A 22619-nucleotide genomic window follows, 5' to 3' on the forward strand; every position below is an offset into this window, starting at 1 on the left:
AAATAAAGAAAAGCCTTCCAGGGTGTGGATAAAAACCTAGACCAGCATCTGGAAGTGCTTTTTTTTTTTTTTTTTTTTTTGGTTTTTTTTTTGTTGTTGTTGTTTTTTTGAGACAGGGTTTCTCTGTATTGTTTTGGAGGCTGTCCTGGAACTCGCTCTGTAGACCAGGCTGGCCTCGAACTCACAGAGATCCACCTGCCTCTGCCTCCCAAGTGCTGGGATTAAAGGCGTGCGCCACCAACGCCCGGCTTTATACTTAAAAGAAAACCTTTGGGACAAGACAAGTTTTCTTTTATTTCTCTTGGGTACCTTGAATTATGATTGTAGTTCATTTAACAAAGTTACCTGTAACTGTGCAAAACCTGTACCTTCCCTCTTTGTTCTTTTCCTTCTAGGCAGCAATCATCAGTAGAGTACAGTGTAGGATTGTAGCTCTGGATCTTCGAAGTCATGGTGAGTACAGCTCCTCGTGGCCACTGAACCAATGCAGTCACCCAGAGCTTAATAGGCCCAAATGTTGGCAATGTTAGTTGTCATAAATGAACCTGGTGTACCCTTTTGGGTCTTTTGGGAGGAATCCTAGCTTGTAGGTAGACTGCTATTATTACCCTCTTCAGAATAGCTAACCATAAAAATGTGTCTGCAATATAGAACATCGTTGCTCAATCTGTCCTTGAACATACAAAGATCCTATTTAATTACTCCTGGTTTTGTGATTCCTATTACTGAAAATTTTATCTTAAAAATATTTTCTTTTTAGGAGAAACAAAAGTCAAGAATTCTGAAGACCTGTCAGCAGAAACAATGGCAAAGTAAGGAAGCAAACACTGATAGATTGCCTGAACCTTGTCACTGTTGTAAACAGTGGTACAGTTTTATGCTGCTGGTGAAATTGTTTGATAGTCTTTAACACACAAATTTCACTTCTGTTCTCTCTTCTTAGTTTATCCTTTCTATTTACTCTCAAAGGCCACCTCCATCTTTCTCAGCATACCTGGTCAGACTCATTTTTTTGTTTGTTTGTTTTCCAAGACAGGGTTTCTCTATATTGTTTTGGAGGTTGTCTTGGGACTCACTCTGTAGACCAGGCTGGCCTCGAACTCACAGAGATCCGCCTGCCTCTGCCTCCTGAGTGTTGGGATTAAAAGTGTGCACCACCAACGCCCGGCTGGACTCAAATTTAGAAAAGTATTTGAGTACAAGAAGCCATGAAGACACATTAAGGTAGCCTGTGTGCATTTATTGTCTCGTATCACAGGAAGGTGAGGGCAGAGTATGGAAGAATACCTACTTAGAAATTGGGCCTCTAAGTCAAGTATTGTATATGCCAGAGCTCTGTGTGTTTGCTCACAGGGTCATGTGAGAACTAGCAAAAAATGCACGTGCTTTGGACCTACCTGAGACCTAAAAGTTAAATCTAGACATATAATATACTTAAGATATCTTTATTTTATTATTTATGAATATGGATGTTTTACCACATTTACCTAGTACCTGCAAAGGCCAGAAGAGGGTGCCAGATGCTCTAGAACTGGGGTTTCAGACAGTTGTGAGCTACCATCTAGGTGTTGGAAGTTCAATCTGCATCTTCTGGAAGAGAAACCTGTGCTCTTAACGCTGAACTATCTCTACAGACCTGGAGTTTATACTCTTAAAACAGTCTATAAAGGAATCTGATGTAGTCAGTCCTATAAATGGTATTTAAGAACCGTTGCCTTTCATAAGAATAAATTCCAAGTGATGGATCAATCATTTTCAGCTTGGGTGAACACTCCTTTCCTAAGCTTGGATATGATGTTGTTGATGAATTCTGTTCATGTGTTTTTATGTGGATGATTTTTATGTGTATGAGTGTTCTGTCTGCATGTATTCATTTTCACCAGAAGAGGGCATCAGATCCCATTATAAATCGCTATAGCCACATAAGGTTGCTGGGAATTGAACTCAGGACCTCTGGAAGAGCAGGTAGTGCTGTTCTGTTCTGTTTTGTTTTCTCACAACAGGGTTTCCCTGTGTAGCTCTGGCTATCCTGGAACTCTCTCTGTAGACCAGGCTGACTTTGAACTCAGAGATCCACCTGTCTCTGCTTCCCCATTGCTATGATTAAAGGCGTGCCCCACCACTGCCTCATTGCAGCCAGTGTTCTTAACCACTGAGCCATCTATCTAGCCCCAGTTGTTATGCATTTTAGACCCTGTCTACCTTCATACGTTAACAACTTTCATAAAGAATGTCTAACTTAGTTAATACTTACTTTAAGATGTGGAATTCGATGTCTTCCAAGACATTTTATTTTATTCATTTAATCCTTCACAACTAATATTTTGTTAGAATTGTAAATTATTGTGGAGTTTATACATTAATATTTGTTCTAAATTTTAACCCTTTGTACTTTGTTTTTTTGGGGGGGGGGCCGAGGTAGGGTTTCTCTGTGGCTTTGGAGGCTGTCCTGGAACTAGCTCTTGTAGACCAGGCTGTTCTCAAACTCACAGAGATCCGCCTTTCTCTGCCACCACTGCCCGACCAAATTTTAACCTTTTAATAAAAGATTTACCTCCAAATAATAATATCATAGCATACATGGCTAGAGATTAATTAATTGAGCCTCTAGTTCATGTCTGTCTGTAAGTACATACATACATACATACATCTATCTTTATATAGGAATGAGCATACAGTTTTTTGTTGCGGTTGTTCTGTTGCTATATATATATATATATATATATATACATATATATATATATATATATGAATACTACTTGGTTTTACTTTTCTGAAACTGTATAAATCTCCTACATTACTTTTTCCAGAGACTATTCCTTATCTAAGTCATCTTTTTTTTATTACTTTAATTTTAAATAGCTTGCTTCACATGTCAATCTCCTCCTCCCGCACCCCCCATCACCCCACCCCACCCCCAGCCTGCCACCCTATCCCAACTTCCTTCCACATAGGGGATATCCAGAGTCTTGTCATTTCACTCAGAGCAGGGTCCCAGCACTCCCTTAAGAGTCCAGGCTGAGAGAGCATCCCTTTTTATGTTATGGACACACGAAGTCAGTTTGTATGCCAGGGATAAACACTGATCTGCTGCCCAGGGCCCCATAGGTTGCCCAGGCCTCCTCACTGACTCTCACACTCAGGTCTGGATCAGTCCCATGCTGGCCTCCCAGCTGTTGGTCTGGGGTCCAAGAGCTCCCCTTTGTTCAGATCAGCTGTCTCTACTGGTTTTGCCAGCCCATTCTTTGCCAATTTGCTCACCCTTTTCTCTCTTTCTGTCACTGGGTTCCAGTTTACTAGTAGTCTCTGAGCCAAAGCATCAGGGGTTGACTTCATGGAGTCACTCTGGATCCACAATGCTAGATTCCAAAGGAAAGGGCTTTAAATATACTGTGTGGTAGCAGAAATCAGAAACTTTTTATTTTTATTTTCCTCCCTTTGGTGGAAATGCAGTGATATTTTGGTGGACCCAATTAGCTTAATTGACTTCGCTATTTTTACAGTTGGTAAATATGTCTGAGTTTCTTTCTTATAGTAGTAAGGACCCTTTTAGACAAGGTTGCTGACTAAGTACACTAGTTGACACAGAACGCTCATAGTGCATGATAGGAACTTGCCCTCCATTGCAGCATCACTGAGACCACAGATTTGGCGATTCATAAAGAATGCTGGTTTATTTAGGCTCAGAGTTCCAGAGGCTGAGAAGTCTAAAGTCTGATACTAGTCTTAGATTATAGTATGATGGAGGATTTCACATGGTGAGGCAGCTGTGAGCCAGGGAGAATGCCTTATAACACGTGATCCACTCGTTAATCTGTAAAGGGTTAATCCACTCATGAGGCAAGCCCCTTATGACCCAGTCACTTTTGTAAGTCCTGCCTTAACTACTATTAACTAGAACAAAAGCCAGTAAGAATGAACACTGAATAGCTTTATATTTCTGGCTTCTTTGTTTGTTTTGTTTTTGAAGACAGAAATTCTCTGTGTTAACAGCCCTGGCTGGCCTCAAACTCAGAGATCCGCCTGCCTATGCCTCCCAAGTGCTGGAATTAAAGGCGTGCACCACCACCACCTGGCAAAATAGTTGTGAGCTGGCTTGTGGGTGCTAGGAACTGAACCTGGGTCCTTGGAAGAACGTCCAGTCCTCTTAACTGCTGAGCCACCTCTCCAGCCTCAGCAATGCTTTTTTTTTTTCCCACAGTGAATTTTTAAATGTTTTATTATAAATAGATTCTTCTCTTATATAATACATTTGGACCACAGTTTCTGTCCTCTCCACTCCCTGAGGTTCCCACACACACACCCTACCACCCCTCTGGATACTGTATCTCTGACTCTTGCATGCTTTAGGGAGCCTTACTCCTCTTCAGTTTCCTTGTCACAGTGGATTTTATCTGTATGTATAACCCTAACAAGAAAGAAAATATAAACATTTTTTGAAGGAACAATTTTGTACTTCTTACATGTTAAATTCACAATCAACAACCAGTTGATTGATTTCTTTCACTTTATGTTAGTTCTCTTTTAGCTAGTCTGAAAAAAAATCGCTTATCATTAATATAGAACAGCCTCAGCAATGCTTAATTTTTATCAATGTTTGTTTGTTCTTCCAACAGATATACTGCAAACTTGCAAATAATGCTTCATAATTAATATGAGTTTGAAAGAGACATTCAGTGATCATAGCTACACTGAATATATTGTAGTTTTTCCTTCTACTAATATTACTTTACCTTTCACAGGGTGTCTTGTCTTTAGAAGCAATGCTGCTTGAATGAAGCTTCGTTTTTGTTTTTGTTTTCCTGAGTCTTTTCTTTTGAATAGTCTTTTATCTTGTGGATAAGAATTTCACATTCACTTCTCACTCCTTGCTTAAAGTAACTCTTTGCAAATTATCCTCTGACTTTCATGTGTACCACACACACGCACACAAAAAAGAAAAATAAATTAACCAAGGCTCACAATTATCTTATTACCCCAAACCTCATTGCATCATACATGGGAAAACAGAGTGAATTATTTCTCCAGAATGCCAAGCTTATGTTAGACACACAGTTATATGTTTATATGAATGTACTAGATGTGTAGGATGACAAAATGACGATATAAAGAAAGATCAGAAATTTGGAGTTCTTAGTCCTTAGCCTGCCATTTGTCTGGAGAACTGGGTGTGTGGCTGTACACAGATACCAGGAACCGTGTAAGCAGGCTCATGTAGATGTGTTTGTAGGGTGGGTTTATAGATCTTTGTCATTTCCCACAACATTAGTTACAGCCCAAAAGAAGGAACTAAGAAAGAAAGCTATTTTTGGGGTCCTCCTCCAGCACTCTAAGGTTTCTCTCTCTTGGCAGAGATGTTGGCAATGTGGTTGAAGCCATGTACGGGGACCTCCCTCCTCCAGTTATGCTGATCGGGCACAGCATGGGCGGTGCCATTGCAGTGCACACAGCATCAGCTAACCTGGTGCCGAGCCTCTTGGGCCTCTGTATGATTGATGTTGTGGAAGGTAAGTTTTCTTAACACTGAGCAAATAGGATTCAGTAATTTATAAGAGATATCCCTGGTACATTATTATCTTGGCCGTATTTAATCTCAATTTCACTCATCTTGAAGTATGCCTCCATGTCTTTGTACCTTTATATAATCATACAACCATTTTCTATGTTGCCAGAAACTCTTCATTAACACCTTTTTATGGCTATATAATACTTCTGCTCATATGGATGTCTTTTAGTTTTATTTAACCATTTAGAAAGAAGCTTTTTATTTTCTGACTTACCCTGAGAATCTCGCTGTTGCTTGTACAAGTTAGCCATACTCACTATGGTGTGCCACACAAGGAGTGAATACCAGTAGTCAAGAATCGCTGAGAGCCATAGTGGAAGCTGGCTTTTGTTACGCTTCAGAATATCCATAAACTAAATCTTTATTTTTGCCTAAACATCATTGAATTCTGCCGTTACCAGGAACAAATGCATAGAGTTGACTCAGTGTGTTAGTTTTTGCCACTGTGACAAAATATCTCAGTTAAGCAATCTAAAGGAAGATTCATTTTGGTCACAGTATCAGAGATTTTGGTTCATGATGGGCTGGTCCATTGCTTTTAGAATGTGGTAAGTCAGAATGTCACACAGAGGGAAACAAACTGTGTCCTCCCAGAGCTTACTCCAGGTACCTGTTTCCTCTAAGTAGGCCCTGCCTCCAAACAGCTTGTTCAGTATGCATTCAACAATGTATTAATATATTGATAAAGTTAATGTCAATAATGTCTTCATTATCCAACCACCTCTCAATGGTTCGACCAGCGGAAGACCAAGCCTTCAATACATAAACCTTGAGGGAGTATTCTTCCTGTGTAAGCAATGCCATTCCATGATTGTGAATATGAAGATAAATATGAGTATTGTTCTCTTGATGATACAGGCATAGGCAAGGGTTTGTAGGACTCCAATAGCACAAGGAATAATCTGAAAAATTAACTACTGGAATTCCGTGAAGCTTCTGTTTAGAAAAAGAAACAATCACCAAAGTGAAGAAGAAATGGCCTTCAGAATGGGAAAGGATCTCTGAAAGCTAGATAATACTGGGGATTAATATTGTGTGTGTGTGTGTGTGTGTGTGTGTGTGTGTGTGTGTGTGTATGTGTGTGTATGTGTGTGTGTGTACATGTACATGTGTGTCTATGTATGTATATGCAAAATTCAACACCAAAAAGTGATATCATCTAATCAGTGAGTGGGGAAGAAAAAGGTTCTCAAAAGAAGAAATAAATATTGCCAGTAAGGAATTTTAAAAAGTGTTCCATATCCTTACCCATCAAGGAATTGCAAATTAAAACTGTTTTGAGACTCTATTCACCCCAGTTTGGGTGAGTAGATACTTGTCATCAATAAAACAATTGATTATGTGCTGTTAATAATATGGGGAAAGAGGGACCCTTATTCATTACTGACTGGAATGCAAATCTGTGTAGCCACACTGGAAATCAATATGGGAGTTCCTCAAAAACTTGGAAATAGAACTACCGTGTAACCCTGCTCCACCTTTTTTGGATATATACCTGAAGGACTCTAAGTCAGCATCCCAGAGACATTCACACATCTTGTTTATACTCCAATGTGCTCACTAGCCAGGAAATGGAACTAGCATAGATGTCCATAATAGATGGATAGGTAAAGAAAATGTGGTATATATCCATAATGAAATGTTATGCACCCATAAGAAAAATGAAGTAATGACATTTGCAGGAAAATAGATGCAACTGGAAATTATTGTTAAGCAAAATAAACCAGATTCAGAGAAATACCAAGTTTTCTATCACATGTGGAAACTAAATTAAGATATTGTGTGTGTGTGAGAAAGGGAGGGAGAACTATAAATGAGATCACCATGACAGGGGAGGAAGGTGTCTTAAGGGGTGAGTCAGAGTAACTTGGATTATATATGATAGGAGAGTCAACGATGGACTTACGAGGGGAGGAAAGAGAACCAGCTGGAGTGGGGCATGGAAGAGGCAGCCAGGGAGGGGAGCAATAGAAAACAAAGTAAAATGACATATATCTAATGAAACCCAGTATTTGTATGCTAACCTAAAAAGGAAAAAATTTGCAAAGCAAGAAAACAAAAAAGCTTCTTATGTTGTTAAAATTTTTGTGTAACATCAGGTACAGCCATGGATGCACTTAACAGCATGCAGAATTTCTTGCGTGGTCGTCCTAAAACCTTCAAGTCTCTGGAGAACGCCATTGAATGGAGGTAACCCACAAATCTAAGATGTCTCAATTTCAGTTGTTACATTATAACCTCTCTCTTTCTCTGTCTTTGTCTCCGCTCAAGTACTAAGATAAACAGAAGATGATTTTCTATGATAATATGTAAGGAAATAGTTTTAAAGCAGAGTATTTTTAAATACTCTGTTTATAATTGCCCGTCATCTGCAAAGTGTACCTTTCTAATACAGCATCTCCTAGGATATTAGTAATCAATCATAAGCCACCTGCCATCCAGCCGGTTTTGCTCTGAAGGTGAAAACTTGAGCAAGGTGGTCTTCAAAGCCTCCTCCATCTCTGACGCTCCATGTTTCAAGATTCACTTTCTGTGTCTTACATAAAATGGTGAAGAAACAGTAGATGCAGTTTCCGTTCTCTAGAATGACAGGACAGGTATAGGTTCTGTTCTCTAGAATGAACAGGACAGGTACAGGTTCTGTTTTAAGATTAAGTTTTACATTTATGTGTATGTGTGTGTCACACAGATACACAATTGCCAACAAAGAATTGTGTGTGGGTACCCACAGAGGCCAGAAGAAGGATCAGATCCCTTGAAGCTGGAGTTAAACAAGGTTTTGAGCTGCCTGACATGGGTGTTCTGGTCCCTTGGAGTGCAGCAAGCACTATTTAACCTCTGAGCCATCCCTCTACTCCAGCAAACTTTTGTGATAAAGATCTTAGCCTGATCCTGAAGGAAGAGCCTAACCTGGTGACATCTTAAAGGCCCCATCTCTACCATGGCAGTGAGAACCCAGTTCCTATGGGATGAGCCTGGAACACCCATTCCAGCTAGAGCAGCATGCAAGGCCCTAGTAGCTGGCATGTGCCACCAGCCCCACTCTGTCACAGTCCTGTGCTGTCCACTGTGTTCCTTGCATTCATTCCCGAGTGCCTTCAGGTTCACAGGCAGCTGGCTGTCCAGCTGTCCCAGAGCTCTGCTGCCCTCTTTGTGGTTAGCTTCTCCCATTCCGTCCTCGGTGGGCAGACTTTCAGCTCCATCATTGGAAATAAAGCACTTCCTTGAACCTTGTTCTGTTGTATCAGTGTTCCCTGAGTGTCCTCTTTCTTCTGTGCTGTTCATGCACACTCTGATGCTGCAGTTTCTCTACTTATGGTTGTAGTGGCCAGGCAAGAGTGTCAGTTGTCTCTCAGTGGCACATGGTGACTGCAGCTTTCTGTTAGCTCCCACAGAATCTAAATGACTCCTCTTGGTGTTGTGCTGAGGTGAGTGCTGAGTAACCCTTTCCTTTCTCTTTCCTAGTGTGAAGAGTGGCCAGATTCGAAACCTAGAGTCTGCCCGAGTCTCGATGGTCGGCCAAGTCAAACAGTAGGTCTTACCTCTTTGCCTGGTTAGAGGATAAAAGACAGGAGGGAGTTAGGGCTCCTTTGTTCCTACACTTACTCTGCCATATCGGTAAATGCCTTCACTATTTTAGATAAAATTACAGGTGAGTTCTCTTAGGCTAGCCGTGGAGATGGTTTTCCTAGTTTTTTGTTATTGTTTTGCTTCATTTTGTTATGTTTTTAGAAACCCCAAAACCTGGTAGTGTTTTAACTACTAAATTACATTAGCACAGCTCTTTCCTATTGTTAGAGTGAGCATTTCAGTGAGTAAACATTTAAATTAAGTATCCACCCTAGTGTTCTTTTGTTAGCAGCTATGGTGTCGCTGAGCCCAACCCAGTATGAAACCCAAACCCAAGTATATAAATTCTGGCAGAGCTAGACTAGAAGCCAGATTCAAAGGCTGGGCTAAAGTTACTCAGCCTATTGATTTTTCTTGATGGATTTTCATGAGTCATTTGTAAACCACAAAATAAATGTTAATTGGGATAATATCATCCACTAGGCCAGACAGGAGTGCAGGGGTTAGATAAAAAGGATAATGGCATTATGGAGTGTTTATTATTGCTGGGGACTGTGCAGTGCATTTAATGTGCCCAGTCTTGTTTGTAAGATATGAATTTCTGAAAAGCTACATCTTAGTGTACTTGAAGGATCCCTAGAGTGGTCAGGGCCCATTTTTAGTGCTTAACTCTGCTCATGGCCAGTCTTGTTTAGTCTGCGTGCCTGTTTAGTTCCCCTGAGCTCAAACTCCACCCAAATCTGATTCCTTCTGGAAGAATGCATTATGCTCTGGAAGAAAAGATTAAGCATAATAATAATGACATTATCACACCTAAAAATCAGAATCTGATAGCATCAATTAATCTAAGCAGTAGTATTTTATTGTCTCAAATTTTCTGAATTTTTTGATTTACAGATAATTGGTGTGTATGCATATGTACTTGGGTGTTGTGTAATAGCTTTCAATATCATATATATTTTATATTAACTCAGAAATAAGCATATCCATCACCTTGAATGTTCATTTCATGGTAAAATCACTCAAAATCTCCTTTTCTGGCCTTTTTGAACTATGTGCTGCATTATTGTTAAATTTAGTTGCCCTGCTGTTTAATTCCTAAGTCAGCAGTGACAATCAAAACAAGCATGTGTCATCTGCTGATGCACCTCCTGAGTCTGGACTCCGGGTTCTGCTTTCTCTCCTCCTTCCTCTGTAGCACTGCCTAGGAGAGTTTTGAGGAAACTAGTTTGCCATGTGCCAAGCAAATCCTTCCAGTGTAATCAGTATGTCTTATGGGTGAGGAAATGAAAAGTCAGAAGTAAATGACTTTTGGGAGGCCACATAGCTAGTAGCGGATAGAGCTGAGATTTAAACTTGGGTGTGTTTGACTTCAAGGCCTGTGGTGTGGATTTCATACCTACAGAAGGTAATTTCAGTAGTAATATCAAGGAGAGAGAATGCAAAAGTTTGGTGCAGGTATGAGATTGCCCACGTTCAACACCTGTTATTTTGAAATCTGATGCATGTGAGCAGTGGCAAAGCATGTTGTGGAGAAGTTGCATAGATTGTGTATAGAAGTTCAGAGGTTTTGAATTTTATTTCAAGTCATATTTTCCTTTTTCACCAAACAAACAAACAAAACTGTGTACATGGTGGGAAGGACATGCCCATCCTATAGTGCAGATGTGGATGTCACAGAACAACTTGGGTTGGATCTCTCCTGGGTCCCTGGGATGATGCATTACCTGGGATGGAACACAGGTTGTCAGGCATCTATGGCAAGCATGTGTACTATGCTGTTCTGTCCACCTAGCATGTGAGTGAGTGTGTGGCTGCTGTATGCTTCTGTTATAATGATTTTTAAAAATCACATTTGTTCTATATACTTAATGTGAAACTTAATAGGACTGCTAGTGTGCACTTAACATTGTGGATACACTTTACCTTGTTTTAATGCTAAGAAAGGAAAAGTTGTTGTTCATAAAAATCTGCTACTCTCCCTTCAACTTAAAATTTTTATTTTAAAAATAATTTTTAGACAGTGTATCTTGATCATATTCTTTCTCCTCCCTGACTCCTCCCAGATATTCCCTACCTCGCTACCCACCCAACTTTGTCATTTCTCTCTGTTTCAAAAAGGGAAAAAAACAAAACTAAAGCTAAAACAGGCAAACTGTCTGTTAGGATTTTAATTTGTATGAAGCAACACTGTGACCATGGCAGCACTTACAAAGAAAACATTTAATTGGGGTGGCTCACTTACAGTTTCAGAGGTGCAGTCTATTATTATCATGATGGGACCATGGTGGCCTACAGGCAGACGTGGTGCTCAAGCACCTGAGAGTCCTACGTCTTGCAGGCAACAGGAAGTTATCTGACTGTCACACTGAGGGAAGCTTGAGCAAAAGAGACCTCAAAGCCTTTCTCCTACTAGTGCTGCTCCCTTTGGGGTGGCTGCTTTCTTTCAAATCACCACACAAACTAAAAAAGAAAATAAGACAAAAATATCAAAACAACAATAAAAAAGTACACAAAAACCATGGAGTCCATTTCATGATAGACCTATGAGAAAACCTACTACTATTATCTGCTAAAGGAACATAGCAATAATAAAACTTCTAATGGCATACTACTATACCCATAGTTCAGTGCATTGCTCAACCCTCGTGGAGACCTCCTTCTTACAGTAGATGGCAATGACAGATCCATAATGGGACAATGCAGAAAAAGAGTTGTCCCTCAATTTCTCCCACCCCCCTTCTTATTTTCTGTTCTCCCTTGACAAGCCCTGTCCTTCTCAAAGGCAAAATGAGCTGTCTATCACGCACAGCAAGACCTGCCTCTAGCTGCCTCCGGGCCTTAGAACCCACGTTAACACCTGCCTATGTACTTTTTCCAGCAAGTTTTCTTTACAAGGACTCACGGGACCAGCTGTTCATATAGTAGTGATTTTTCTACTTAATTATATACTAAAGAGGTTCCATTTTGTCATTGTTTGCCTGTTTAATTTTTTAGATTCATATATGTATATAAAGTTTCATGCACGTATATAAGGATGGTAGTCATTTTCACCCATTTACCCACTCTCATCCCCTCTTGCTGAAACCCTACTTCCTGCCAAATTCCCCTTCTACTGTCATGTCTTGCTTGTGTAGAGATACCATTTTTAAGAAGAAGAAAATGATAATTGTTTGGATTGGATGTTCAAATATGCAGGGTTCTGCTGGCATTCTACTTGCCAGTTTCTATGTGGCAGCTAGAACACAGGACTTTTCTCTGTGCTCTTTGGGCCTTGCTCTGTTATAAGCAGGGAGCTGCTTTGCTTTGGGGTTTGCTGAGGCTGAAATTGCATCCAGCCTTATGCACTTAACAACATTTGTCTTAACTGTTCTGGAGTACTTCATAGAATTGCTGTGGGGTTATATAAAAATGCCAGTAAGACCTACATCGTTATGTCTCAGATCATGGCCATTCCCTTTTTATGGGTCCTTATTGGTTAAAGAATATCTAAGATAATTTGGTAAGACAGTCATGAAAATATTTTTTTTCAATCTAGGTGTGAAGGAATTACAAGTCCAGAAGGTTCCAAATCCATAGTAGAAGGAATCATAGAAGAGGAGGAGGAAGATGAAGAAGGAAGTGAGTCAGTAAACAAGAGGAAAAAGGAAGATGACATGGAAGTGAGTGAAGACCTCACCCTTGCAAAGATGGAGGGCAGAGGGGAAGCGAGATAGCTCTGTTACCGTTGTCAGAGTGCAGGTTCTAGGACAGAGGTGCTGGTAAGAGATGATCAGATGGAGGGCACCACTGCTGGACTCCAGTGAGAACATAAAACTCGCCCTGTGCTCCCGTCAGACTGCCTCCTCACTTCCTGTGGCTTCTCTCAGTTCTTACCATCTTTCCAGCCTTATCTCCTACAACAAGCTTTCTGACCCCATTGTCTGTCAGTCTATCTGCATTGTGGACTCACAGTGATATGGTGAAGTGTAACACTTGGAGTTGTGTGTTTCAAGACCTCTGATTGAGGCACTTTTAAAGATGCTGTGGACTCCTGGTGGTCAGTGCTTACTCCTGTTGTCTTCTAATTATAAAGAAATCATTTCCCAAGCAAACAAATTATGTTCAGTTCTTGTCTGTATAAGTGGTGAGTTCTGATGGAGCAATCTGTTTGAGGCTAGTGCTGGGAAGTGCAACTTTGCGGGGTGAGTTAGTGACTTTCTAAAGCATATTGTAAGCGTCTTAGTGGCAGGTAATATTGGTGTTGCCATACACTCCCTTAACTGCAGGGATGCTACTGTTAGCAAGAAAAGTACAGTTTTGAAAAGGTTTGTTTTGTTTTTCGAGACAGGGTTTCTCTGTGTAACAGCCCTGGCTGTCCTGGAACTTGCTTTGTAGACCAGCCTGGCCTTGAACTCACAGAGATCCACCTGCCTCTATCTCCTAAATGATGAGATTAAAGGCAACGCTGCCTGGCATTTAAGTATTTTTATTTAATGAAGATCTTCCCACCATCCTTGAGATCACTGATCAGAATAATGCTTTATACTACTTTAGAATTTACAAATATATAGATAATTTTCATCTGTTTGGGCCTTGTAAGGTGAAGGGAGATTTTTCTCTCATTATAATAACATAGTAGAATCTTCACTCATAAATTAGACTTAAAAGTCTAAGGCAGAGGGATCATAGATTCAAGGCCTGCTTGGACTACAGAATGAGTCTGTTGCTGAGCAACTTAGAGAAACCTGTCTTAAAAATTACAAGAACAAGGAAAGTAAGAAGGGGGACACAAGCATGCAGTGGCCCTAGGTCATCCCTAGTTACCTCTCTCCACCCACAGTGAAGAGGTCTGCCCAAGGAAATTAGCAAACAGTTAGTAGCTTTGGAACCAAGGCAGTGAAATACATTTACCTTTCATGTGCTGTTTCACACGCAACCATCACTAGTTCTTACTGAGCTCTTCATTGTAGAAACCACCATTATACCCCTTGGTACAGGTACTCACTCACTCATAGTCACACAAAAAACTAGAGCAGGTCTTTTAGATGCTCCTGATTTTTAATGCCTGTTCTTTGTTCTTGGCAGTGTTTTAAAATAAGCATCATTATATGATTTTATAAACTCCAGAAGTGTTTGAGGGAGAAAGTGCATTTATTAAACAATGACCATCCATAAGCAGTCATTCCCCATTTCTCCTAGCCAAGACAATCAATCACTAATCTTTAGATTTGCTTAATCTGAACATTACATAGTGATGGAATTGTGTAGCATGATCTTTTGTACCTGGCCTCTTTTACTAGAAGACAGACTTTTCAAGATTTATCCATGTTGTTGCATGCATCATACACCAGTGTTTGCTTTATATGTCTGAAAACTATCCCATTGTGTGGATATGCCACATTTTTAATATGTTCATCAGTTGAATGATATGTAGATTTTTCTGTAGCTGTTTCGTTATAAATAATATTGCTATGAGTATCCATTTCACCTTGTGTGTGGTCATAGAATTTTTTTTCCTGAGGTGTATACATAAGCAGGAAATTGATAGGTGAAGTGGGAACTGTGGGAACTCTGGGAGAATGGCTTTCAAAAGGCCGTCACACTTTTCATTCCAACTACAGGGAATCCTGGTGGCTGTGCAATAGCATCTCATTGTGAGAGGTTTGGGTTCGGCTGGTTTCATTTTTGTAAGATACTGTTTAGTCCAAGCTGGCCTCAAACTAGCGGTTCTCCTGCTTCAGCTCCGGAATACTTGGACAACAAGCAGATGCCGCCACACCAGGCTCATGCTTACATATTGCCTGTTGCTGTTAGGAGGTTGAGGCAGGAGGCTCATGAGCCAGAAGAAAACAAATAGGAATGGAAAAGAAGCCATCAGATTATCCAAAAGTAGAAGTCATGACAGCCTGCAGCACTGTAGGAAGGGTTAAGTGTACACTGAGCTGTCTGGGCTATAGTGGGTCCTTGAGAAGTGCCAGTTCCTCCTACCTTCCTTCCCACAGACCTGCTTTCTGCCCTGCTCCTCAGGGATGCCCTCAGACTCACTTTGCTTTTATTCCTGCAGACCAAGAAGGACCATCCGTACACCTGGAGAATTGAACTGGCAAAAACAGAAAAGTACTGGGATGGCTGGTTCCGGGGCTTATCCAATCTCTTTCTTAGTTGTCCTATTCCTAAACTGCTGCTATTGGCTGGTAAGTGTGTGTGTGTGTGTGTGTGTGTGTGTGTGTGTGTGTGTGTGTGTGTGTCTGTGTGAGTCTAGAAAAATCAAATACCATAGATTGGATGGCTTAAAGAACTGAAACCTATTTTCTCACAGTCTGGGGGCTGAAAGTATAAGATCAGAGCATAAGTTGAGTTAAGTTTCTCAATTCTCTCCCTGGTTCGCAGACCTTCTCTCTTCTTTTATATAGCTAACAGAAAGCAAGACAGCTTTCTGGTGTCTTTTGCAAGAACACTAATCTTACTGTGTCAGTGACCCCCACACCCTCACAACTACATTTTGCCTTTTTGTAGACCCCATCTTCAAATACACTGGGGGTTAGGGCTTCACCATGAATGGTGGGGGACAGTTAAGTCCATAGAAGTGTGAGTACTGTCATCTAGATTTGACCTCATTAGGACTATTAATATTAACTAAATTGGTAGTGACTTCTAAAGTGGAGAACCATCCTTGTTCCCCAGCTTCCCCATATTCAGGCCTAAACTTAACGGGTGTAAACACCCTCCAGTGGTGCATGGTGTTGACCTAGCCTTTGTACCCAGAGCTACAGACAGTGCTGTAACAACATTCTGACTACTGTGAGAACTGAGACAGTAAAATCTTGTTTTCATATAACCGTCTTTAAATGAGCATGATTGGAGCTGGAGTTAAGAATATTTGTTATTCTTACAGAGAACCAGATTTGGTTCCCACCACCCATATTGTGGCTCACAACCATCTGTGACTCCAGTTCTAGGGGATCCAACACCCTTTTCTGACCTCTACAGGCACCAGGCACATTAAGTGGTACATACATATGTGCAGGCAAATACTCCCATACTTAAATGAAGTAATGACTCTAAGAAAAACCATGATTACCCAGAAATCTTAACTTGAAATTTTCATCTGGTGAGAATATGCACGTGGGAGCCAAGACCATGTCAGTCAAGATTGAGCGTGTTTATAGCTCTGAGGCAGTGTTTACTCAGTGAAACCCATTTCCAAAGACCTTTTCTAGGAGCTACTCACAGATTCTCCTGTTTTGTTCTAGGTGTTGATAGATTGGATAAAGATCTGACCATAGGCCAGATGCAGGGTAAGTCATCCAGAAATTGTGCCCATGGATCCTTTTCTGAGGGCAGGGAAGTGGGTAGTTACATGAAAATTGATATTCTGAGATAGCGAGGTATAGTGGAGAGAGCGTGAGCTTATAGTCACCCTCCATTGCACAGCCACCTCTTCTAACCACCAGAGAAAAATGAGTTATAACTCTAGCTGTTTCCAGGAACAATGGAAGAATTCAGATGAGGTGATGCGCCTGAGAATTATTAAGTATTACATAGGCATCTAACATTGTGAACAGTCATAATTTTCTAGTGTTTATGTTCAGACCTTTTAGAAAAGAGAAATAGTGTGAGTACCAAATAGTCCAGTCTGTTAGAAGACATCATGGTGAGGAGGAAGAAGAGGGAGCTTCAGAGTGGGGGTAAGTTTTACACCCTGCTCTCCTAGAAATCTGTGTCAGCTGGAATGCTCTTAATGTTTCAAATGAGAGCGTTGATGCCAGCCTCACAGTGATCACAAGTATAGTGAGCACTGCGCGTGAGCACAGATGTGAGGGCTACGCAGCAGTGGGTAGCCATTTTTTTGTCTATGTTCAGATCATATGCATTAATAAGTAGAGATCCTGAAGGAGAGGCAGCCTCCTGCAGGAGGACCACTAATAGGCTTAACGAATGTTGTGGCCTCAGTTCCTTCACTAATTACACACCCTTGGATAAGACATTGCCAATCATAGCTTGTTTCTGTGTGATTATAGAATTAGCTTTAACAGTGGTTAGAATAGTATGCTGAAAACATGAACTACTGTGCAGTTGGCCAAAAGTCACAAAGACTTCTCCAACTTTCTTACTTTGTAAATGGAAAAACTGGATCTTAGGAGAGTTAATCAGCTCCCCACCCTGACCCTGTACTTAACATCATACTAGAGTCTTGGTGCCAGGCAAGCACCTGCCGTTCCTGCTATAGCCCAGCCCAGCCCAAGTCATTCTTTTATTTTCTTTTTCTCAGTGCTAGATACCAAACCATTGGACCAACACATCCAGGAAAGCCACATGCCCAGCTGCTGTTCACTTTTAATATGTGTCATATTGGGGTTTGGAGCTTAATTCAGTAGTAGTGTTTGAGTAGCATGCTTGGGGCCCTACTTTCAATCCCAAGTACCACCCCTGCAGAAAATTCTCAGAAACTATGAGCTTGCACATCTTACAGTGCCTGGCACACAGCTTACTACTCATTTGCTGTCTTTTGCAATAATCCATATCAGCATTCCTAACATAGCTTACAGAGCTCCAAACGGCCCTGGTTTTCCAGCCCAGCACCATTGCCAGCCACTCAAATCAGCACCATGCCAAGCTTCATTTCCATGGCTAACTGCCATCTCAAACCTTCTCTTCCATGAGTGGGCCATTCTTTCTGTCCAGAAACCTGTCTGGGTACCTGCTGGCTCAGGAAGCTGTTTTACCTCACTTTACAGCCTCTGTGCTCATTTTCACCCTTGAAACAGCATCTACATTAGTGCTGTTTTGCTCTCCCACTGGGCTGACTCCTGTGAGCACAGGAGCTGAGTTTTCTGTCCAAAGCAAATCTACACCAAGTAGGCATAGAAGGGAGAAGGGGTGAAAAGTAAAGGGACCGTGAGTGGGGGCTGTTACACTCAGCAGACTGGCAGCTGTGTCCAGAGTGTCCGAGGGAAGGTCCTCCCGGGCTGCCCAGTGACCTCAGAGGCACAGGGGTAGTGAGGGAAAGGCTTTCCGTCCTGAGGTTGCCTGCTTGTCTCCTCTCCAGGGAAGTTCCAGATGCAGGTCTTACCACAGTGTGGCCATGCAGTCCATGAGGACGCCCCTGACAAGGTGAGTCTGGTGCCTGGTGGCTTGAGAGGACAGCTGGGGGGAATGTTGAATTTCACAGAAAGTGGGATAAACTGTGTCCCCGGGTTTATCTCCCAACTGCTGCTTGCAGACCTCTGTGGTCTGCCAGCTCCCCGAGCCCCTGCCTGGTGAGCGCCTGTAGTCTTGGCGTTGTGCGTCTGGGCTGAGAAGTCCAGTGTTTCATCCCAGGACCCAGTGACTAAGATCTGCTTCTTTGTTACCCCCTAAAACCAGACAAGGGTAATTGGAACAGGCACTGCACCCTAAATTCCAGTTACAGTCAGATTAATAGGGGCTCCTCCTATGAGAAAATAGTGCTTGTAACTCATCCGGGAATAAAAAGCCCTCGTTCCCCTCCACTCTCTGAAGTCATCCCTTGTGAAGAGTCCCCTGGGTCCAGGTCCTTTTGCTCGTAAGCTACTCAGACAATACTACTCACAAGGACAGCAATGAGCCAAACCTTCCAGCAGAAGCCCTCGGGACTTCTAGACTAAGCCCAGCACATCCCTCCACGGGGCCTAGAAAGCCTCTTCTTTTCCAGGTAGCTGAAGCGGTTGCCACTTTCCTGATCAGGCACAGGTTTGCAGAGCCCATTGGGGGATTCCAGTGGTAAGTACATAAAGGCACACGAGTCTAGCTGGCTGGCCCACCTCAAAACTCAAGAATCTGGGGGGCTATGGATAGCACTGCCTTAGCCATGTCTGGTCTGCATCATCAAAGTGTTTTTCTTGGTTTATGTGAGTCCAGTGCGGTCCTGCTGAGCTGTGTTTGGGTCATGCCTCATGCAGCGAGGTGTCTGTTCTCTGAGAAGACTGGGATGGGAATCAGCCTTTGCTAGAAATGGCTTGTGTTCTGCCTCCTGCTGAGCAGAGCTGGGCTGGCCACGGAGGCTATGTAGAAGTCTAGATCGGGGATTTCAATCCCTGCACTGCTGACATTTGGGAGAAGTGGTTCTTTGTCGGGGTCACGGGGTGTCCTATGCACCATAGCAGTACCCTGGCCTCTGTCAGGAACACCTCCTAAACATAATTCTGTCAACCAGAAATTCTTCCAGATGGTACCATGTACCAAGGGAGGCAAAGTGAACAGTGGCTTGTCTGGGGGGAGAGTGAGAAAGCCCTTATCCTGAAAAGCTTTCCATGTTACTAGGGAGATGAGTTGGGCTGAAGGAGAGACATGCTGACCCACATTAGGTGGTTCTGGCCCACCTAACGGGCATCTCTTCTGCACTAGAGGAGGCCCTTGCTTCTCAGCCCATGCGTCACATGAGGTGTCACTCCTGTTAGCCTCTCGAATTTTGGAGAAGGTTTTGTTGTTGTTGTTGTTGTTGTTTGGTGGTTTTTTTGTTTTGTTTTGTTTTTTTGTTTTTGTTTTTTCGAGACAGGGTTTCTCTGTATTGTTTTGGAGGTTATCCTGGAATTCACTCTATAGACCAGGCTTGTCTAGAACTCACAGAGATCCGCCTGTCTCTGCCTCCCGAGTGCTGGGATTAAAGGCGTGAGCCACCAATGCCTGGCTGGTGAAGTTTTGAGGGGAACTTGCTCCCTACCACAGGAAGTTTGAAGAATAAATGTTTTCTGCCTTAGACAGCTCTGATTGCCAGGCCATGGGAGATGAAAGGGACAAGAGTGGTGGGCATCAGACATGACAGGGACCTGGTACAGTGGTGGCTATGCTGTCTGTCCCTAGGAATCAATATGAAGATTTAATTTCTCAATAAAGTATTGGGGCTTCTGGCCTTTGGTGTCTTGGTCAGATGAACCATCCACTGAGTGCGGCACTGTCTAGCCCATGTGCGATTTGAAGATGGGACAGACCTGCAGGGCCTCTGTGGTCATTGGAGAGGGCTTCCTGGAGAAAGGAGTAAACCGGATTAAAGCTGTGGTGGTTACATTCATAACGTTTCCCCTTTCTGCCCTTGACAGCGTGTTTCCTGGCTGTTAGTGACCTGCTGTCCATCCCTCCCTCTACATTGAGCTCTGTTGTAAATACATCGCACCAGAGGCCACTGTGACGCCGCTGTCTCCTCCTCACCACCCCACCCAGCCATGTGACACCGGCTCCCTGTAGAGGGGCATCCCCAGATGTACAAACCCTTTCTGTATACCTGTCAAAAGCATTGTTTTCCAGGGCCCTTGTCCAACAGTGGCCTGCGCAGTCTGGGGTCCCCAGCTCATCCTCTCCCCTCCTGTGCTCCCTGCCTTGCCTAGGGTGAAGCCTCCAGAGTTCCTCCCTGGGCCCCTGTTCCTGGCATCCAGCAATGTACCTGGGTCCTTAAGTCTCCCCAGGCTCAGGGATCTCCATTCTTTGAGGGTGTTCTTGGCATGGTCCTGCCCTACCTCATGGGATGGGCAATGCACACACTGGCCCTTATTTTCCCTTTCAAATAAAACACCAGTCAGGTACCTTTATCCCAGTCTTAACCAAGTCTTGAAGAGCCAGGGTGACCAGGGTCACCTTAGGTTGAAGGATAGGTAGTAGATAGCAAGCATCCCAAGAACCCTGCCTGTAAGCCAGGTCCAGCCAGTCCAAGCACATGGCTTCCCATCTGGGTGAGCCCCCGTCCCACTCCCACATGTCTGGGCACCTGCCCTGGGCTGAGGCCAGGCTGCTCCAGGGACCTCATGAGCCCTCATCTGCCACAGAGCAGCCCAGGTTAAACACAGCCCATGCACAAAGCCACAGGCTAAATCCTGTGGAATTGTTTTAGTGATTGAATTTAACCATTTTCATAGCTGGCTCCTGAAGGTGTGCCAAGTGTCGCTTGCCTCTTCTAGACCCACAGCTTCTCGCTCCACTTGTGGTTTCCGTGTTACCATGTAGAACATCATGGACTAGCATCCCCAGTCTTTGCCCTCATCCAGCTGCTCATCACAGCACTGCAGCCTCCCCTGCTGCCCAGGCACGCCATTTCCACAGGCAGGGAGGGGCAGCCCCCTGAAGCCCATCTTTCTGTGACAGTCTTAGGTGACGTGTAACCCTCTCCAGTTTTCACCCAACAACTTCTTTCCTGCTGCACGGTCCAGAGTCTGGGACCGACTTTGTTTCTTTGTTATTTATGATCTTGTTTAAAGAAAATAAATATCTCCCAACCTTTATTCATTTGAGAAGTTGTCCTTATTTTCACTTATCTGGCTAGGAATAGCTTATTAGATTTAGTTTCTACCCAACTCCAAAAGCCCCTTTCTCCATAGTCTGCCAGCATTGATAGCCCAGCTCCTGTAAGCAGATTATCGCCTGTGTTCCTATAAAGAACCATAGTGAAACTCTAGGGGTGAACACACACAGTGGGGTACTAGGAAGAGGACTGTCAGGGGGACAAGAGACTGATAGACTGTCTTTGTCCACAGCCTATCAGTATCTTCCCCAGATCTGATCAGGGAACACCGACAGAGCCTGTCTCTACCCAGTCCAGGGAACCTGCAGTCTAGTCTCATCTCAGCTGGTGGAGAAAAGGACAGTCTGCCTCTGTGACTTCACTTAGGCCAACAGGCAGTCATCTCCCGAGCTCTAGACATGTGTCCATCTGTTCTGAAGGTCTCCCTGGTGACCAGGAGCCACTTCATTGTTGACCTCCCTGAAAGCTGCTCCTGAGTGCATGGTTCCAGCTTAGTATGGGGTAGGAACAAGCAAATGCCAGTTGTCCAGACCACGTAGCCAGGCAGTAGTGGCGCACGCCTTTAATCCCAGCACTTGGGAGGCAGAGGCAGGAGCATCTCTGGGTGTTCAAAACCAACCTGATCTACAAGAGCTAGTTCCAGGACAACCTCCAAAGCCACAGAAAAACCCTACTTTGAAACCCATAAGCCTCCTATCCCCACCAAAAATTCTGACCTCTTCCCTGTATTCTCATACCATTTGCTTCCATGCTCTGTGCCTTCCTTCTTTATGCCCCTCTTGCCCATTCCAGCTACTCCCTGACCTGGGCCTCATCATCTGTCACCTAAATTACTATCTCACCCTTGTGGGTTTCCTGCTACTGCCTCTGCCCCAGGGTCACTCTCCACATACTACTTCAAAGACTTCCATTTCCTTATCTGCAAACTGTAGTAAGCACCTACCCCACAGGTCGTGGAGGAGTATGCATGTAACAGTACATCAACTGACAAAGCTCCGTGACTGCCACAAAGCAGACTCTTGGTCCCTGAGCCGTAGTGGCCAGCCTCTCCTGGAGGTTTGATGCAGGTTTTGTCCTTACTCCACTCTTGTTGAGTCAGAACTGATCTGCATTTTTCAAGTACATCCATGCTGGAGAAGCTGGAGATTAAATGCTCACTGTGACCAGATAAAGCAGGGGCACCCTGGCAGAGAAGGGCCCACCTTCTGTGTGATGATTTCTGCAACCTATCTTTTGGGATTGCCTTTGAGC

The 22619-nt window shown here is 43.1% G+C and overlaps 1 protein-coding gene across 1 annotated transcript in view; it reads left to right on the forward strand.

The window, feature by feature from the left end:
- The window catches only part of Ppme1 (protein phosphatase methylesterase 1), a 54094-nt gene extending 32746 nt beyond the window's left edge, over positions 1–21348 (forward strand). The window contains exons 4-14 of the mRNA XM_005073998.4: positions 396–453; positions 761–812; positions 5353–5507; positions 7666–7756; positions 9032–9097; positions 12675–12798; positions 15183–15312; positions 16372–16416; positions 18168–18232; positions 18792–18859; positions 20176–21348. Of these exons, the coding sequence (XP_005074055.1) occupies positions 396–453; positions 761–812; positions 5353–5507; positions 7666–7756; positions 9032–9097; positions 12675–12798; positions 15183–15312; positions 16372–16416; positions 18168–18232; positions 18792–18859; positions 20176–20194 (873 nt within the window). The 3' untranslated portion in view covers positions 20195–21348. The remainder of the gene's footprint in view (positions 1–395; positions 454–760; positions 813–5352; positions 5508–7665; positions 7757–9031; positions 9098–12674; positions 12799–15182; positions 15313–16371; positions 16417–18167; positions 18233–18791; positions 18860–20175) is intronic.
- Positions 21349–22619: the final 1271 nt, after the last annotated feature.

This window comes from Mesocricetus auratus, unplaced genomic scaffold (genome assembly GCF_017639785.1).
Source record: "Mesocricetus auratus isolate SY011 unplaced genomic scaffold, BCM_Maur_2.0 Super-Scaffold_4256, whole genome shotgun sequence".
In the NCBI taxonomy this organism is placed as follows: Eukaryota; Metazoa; Chordata; class Mammalia; order Rodentia; family Cricetidae; genus Mesocricetus; species Mesocricetus auratus.